We start from the raw sequence: 3,677 nt of genomic DNA on the forward strand, positions 1-3,677 counted from the left end.
AGTAGAGAAAAGGCTTGACAGTCTAACTTTTTTCCCAATGCTTAGAAGCGGAGATCCCCGGAGTTTGCAGGTGCAGGGGAAGAAAGGGAAGGGGAGCAGGGGCGGGGCTCAGGTTTGGGGAAGGAGGTAGCGGAGGCGGAAGAAATGGAGGGGGTGGGGGTTACGCGGAAGAGCCGCGCTGCGGCTCCCTGTCTCCCAGCCCCCGCGCTGCGCTACGAACTCCAGACCCATCCCCTCCCCTCCTCTCCCCTCCAGTCCACTCCAGTCCACTCCCTTCTCCTACCATCCCCTCCCCTCCCCATGGGGAGGATTCCCCCTCTAATACGTCTGAGCCAGTCGCAGCCTCTCCCCGGGCTGGAGAGGAGGAGGGAAAAGCAGCACGGAGCCGCCGCCGTCGCTGCTGCTGTCACACTTTCTCCTCCTTCTCCCTCCTCCTCCTCCTCCTCCTCCTTCTTCACCACCACCACCACCACCACCACCACCTCTCCCCCCTCCTCCTCTCCCTCCTCCTCCGCTTTCTCCTCCTGGCACCTAAACTAGGCTCCAAGCTCTCCCCTCATTGCATCTCTCACCAGCAGTGGCTGCAGCCAGCCTAGCGGCCGTGGTCGCCTCGGTGCCCGCGCCCGAGGCTCTCTTCCTCCTTTTCCTCGACTTCCTTCTCCTCCACCTCCACCTGCTCCTGGGGTTTCTCGGCTTCCTCCTCCTCCTCCTTCTCCTGCACCTCCACCTGCTCCTGGGGCTTCTCTGCGGCGGGGAGGGATCTCCCCGCCCGCCGCCCCTCGTCCCAGCGGTGGACACCCGCGCCATGCAGCCTTCTTCTCCTCCTCCTCCGGCCCCTTCGAGGTGCTAAGTCAGTCTCATGCTGCTGCTGCTCCGGGGGCTGCTGCTGCTCGCAGCCTTCTGGCTGCTGCCGGTCCGGGGCTGGACCTCTGCCGCTGGGGGGCAGGAGGAAGCGGGTCTCTTCGTGCCTCCACTCACCGCCTCCTCCTCGCCGTCGGCCCCCGATTCCCAAAGCTCCTCCCGGGCCATGGAGCTTGACCTGGAGGCGCCCCAGGTTGACGAGGACGCGGAAGACCCGGGAGAACCGGGAGACCCAGGTGGCCAGAAAGCCGCGGAGAGAAGCCACGCGGCCCCGTCGTCGGACCCCAACTCGACCGCTTCCCCGGCCGCCTCCGCGGTGGCCGCCTCCACGATAGCCGCCTCGGAAGACGCCTCGCCCCTGCCCGCCGTCGCCCGCGCCCCGGCGCACCAGGAGCAGCAGAGGGGTCCGGAGGCGGCGGAGCGGGGCGGTGGGCACCACCACGACCAGCAGCAGCAGGCGCCGCACCAGGAGCAGCAGCAGCCGCAGCAGCAGCATCAGCACGAGGAGGCGCACTGCAACATCAGTGTGCAGCGCCAGATGCTGAGCTCCCTGCTGGTGCGCTGGAGCCGGCCCCTGGGCATTCAGTGCGACCTGCTGCTCTTCTCCACCAACGGCCACGGCCGCGCCTTCTTCTCGGCCGCCTTCCACCGGGTGGGCCCGCCGCTCCTCATCGAGCACCTGGGGCTGGCGGCCGGGGGCGCCCAGCAGGACCTGCGCCTCTGCGTGGGCTGCGGCTGGGTCCGGGGTCGCCGGCTGGGCCGCCTGCGGGGGGGGGCTGCGGCTGCTGCTGCCGCGGCTGCGGCGGCGGCGGCGGCGGCGGCTGCCGCTGCGGCGGCCACCAGCCCCGGCCCCGGCCCCGGCCCGGCCTCGGCCTCCGGCGCCTCCTCCGCAGCCGCCGCCGCCGCCGCTTCTTCGGCTGCTGCTGCAGCTTCTGCATCGCTGCCCTCCTACCCCGCGGCCGAGCCGGGCCAGCTCTGGTGGCAGGGGGAGCCGCTGAATTTCTGCTGCCTGGATTTCAGCCTCGAGGAGCTCAAGGGCGAGCCCGGCTGGCGGTTGAACCGCAAGCCCATCGAGTCCACGCTGGTGGCCTGCTTCATGACCCTGGTCATCATAGTGTGGAGCGTGGCCGCCCTCATCTGGCCGGTGCCCATCATCGCCGGCTTCCTCCCCAACGGCATGGAGCAGCGGAGGACCGGCGGCGGCGGCGGGGGCGGCGGCGGGGGCAGCGGGGCCGGCGGGGGCACCGGCGGCGGCGGGGGCGGCGGGGCCGGCGGGGGGGGCGGGGCCGCCCCCTCCTCCTCCTCCGCGGCAGCGGCAGCGGCGGCCGTCACATCTGGAACCGCAGCGGCCGCCGCCGCCGCCGCCGCCGCGGCCGCCGCCGCCGTCACATCGGGCACCGGGGCCAAGTAGCCCCCCGGGGTCCACCCCCCGCGACTTCCCCGAATCTCCCCAGCCGCGGCTGCCCGCCACCTCTCGGGGCCCTTGCCTTCCCACTTCCAGCGTGGCGGGGCTGCGGCTCCTCTCCTCCCGGCTCTTTCTGGTCCTCCTCCTCCTCCTCCTTCCTCTCCCTCCTCCCTCTCCCTCCTCCTCTCCCTCCCCTCTCCTCCTTCCTCTTCTCCCTTCCACTCTGTGTTTGTTGTCTCTTGGGTGACTCACCCGGTGGTATACTCGACAGGTTTTATTCGTGCTGTAGTTACCATTACGCGTTCTTCTTTTGGGGGGTGGGGGTAGGGTGGGAGTAGGGGGGTGGGCAAAGAGCGGCCAACAGCCGTGGCTAAAGCTAAAGAAACGCTCGGGGCCGCATCTTAAAGGTCTGCAAAGCCTAATTCAAGTTCACGGAGCAAAGCGACGCGATGAGCCCGTCAAGGGGGGTAGGGACGGTATTGGGCATCTTTCACGATTCCTTCCTTCGGTTTTCCAAGCAATGCAAACCCTCTTTCCCTCCCCTCCCCACTCCCATGTACCCAACATTCATAGCAGAAAAAATGACCAAATCCTGTGTATTTGTTTTATATATTTAATAACTTTCAAAGGAACATTTTAGTAAAACACACACACACAGGCCCAACTGCAGTCACTGTAGTAAGAGTAGCTCTTTGTATATGCCCACAGATATATTTGCAGTGCTTGGGTTTTGTTTGCTTTTTTAATTTACAAAAGGGGAGGGGGTTGTGAGCAGGATTTAAAATTGATATATTGTCACTGAGGATACTGAACTTTAACAAACCTTCTTTCAAGTCGACTTACCGAATGAAGCCTTCTCTTGTGTATTTCTTCTTGTAGTTCTGTGTTTTCTTGGCTTTTAATACAGACATTTTCCTCCAGAAATATCCGTGTGCCTTTTGTTTATCTCAGAGAGTCATGGAGTGGCAGAGCTGGGAAGGGGCTTGGGAGATCAACTTAGTTCACCCCTAATTTTAGGCAAATGAGGAAAACCAAGGCCCAGAAGGGTGAAGTCATTTCCCCAAGGAAACACAGATTGCATACCCAGAAACCAATTTTCTGACTCTGGTTTAGCCGCCCCCCTATCCCTATTTATCCATATTACTGTATTTTACTTTTTTAAAAAATTAAAAGCCTGGAACAAAAATTCATCTAGTCAACTCTAGAGGAATGGATTGACCATAATACCTAAGGCAAATGTCACTAAGGTTAATTCCACCACTGTTTGATTGGGGGGCGAGGGGGCTGGAAAATGGAGTAAAAAATCTTTCTTATGAGGTTTATTTTATTTTCAAATTACACACACACTTAGAAAAATATCCGGATTTCTTAGAGAACGGCCCACACACATTGTCTCAGAGATAACCCCACA

The 3,677-nt window shown here is 62.2% G+C and overlaps 1 protein-coding gene across 1 annotated transcript; it reads left to right on the forward strand.

The window, feature by feature from the left end:
* The first annotated feature begins 228 nt into the window (after positions 1–228).
* TMEM158 (transmembrane protein 158) lies at positions 229–3,190 on the forward strand. The gene has a single exon (XM_072651395.1). The coding sequence runs from the start codon at positions 860–862 to the stop codon at positions 2,270–2,272; it is 1,413 nt and encodes a 470-aa protein (XP_072507496.1). The 5' UTR covers positions 229–859; the 3' UTR covers positions 2,273–3,190.
* Positions 3,191–3,677: the final 487 nt, after the last annotated feature.

This window comes from Notamacropus eugenii, chromosome 3, assembly GCF_028372415.1.
Source record: "Notamacropus eugenii isolate mMacEug1 chromosome 3, mMacEug1.pri_v2, whole genome shotgun sequence".
NCBI classification, from domain to species: Eukaryota; Metazoa; Chordata; class Mammalia; order Diprotodontia; family Macropodidae; genus Notamacropus; species Notamacropus eugenii.

Excerpts from the sequence above, each read along its gene's own strand:
- TMEM158 (XM_072651395.1), top strand. The coding sequence starts at position 860 with ATGCTGCTGCTGCTCCGGGGGCTGCTGCTGCTCGCAGCCTTCTGGCTG.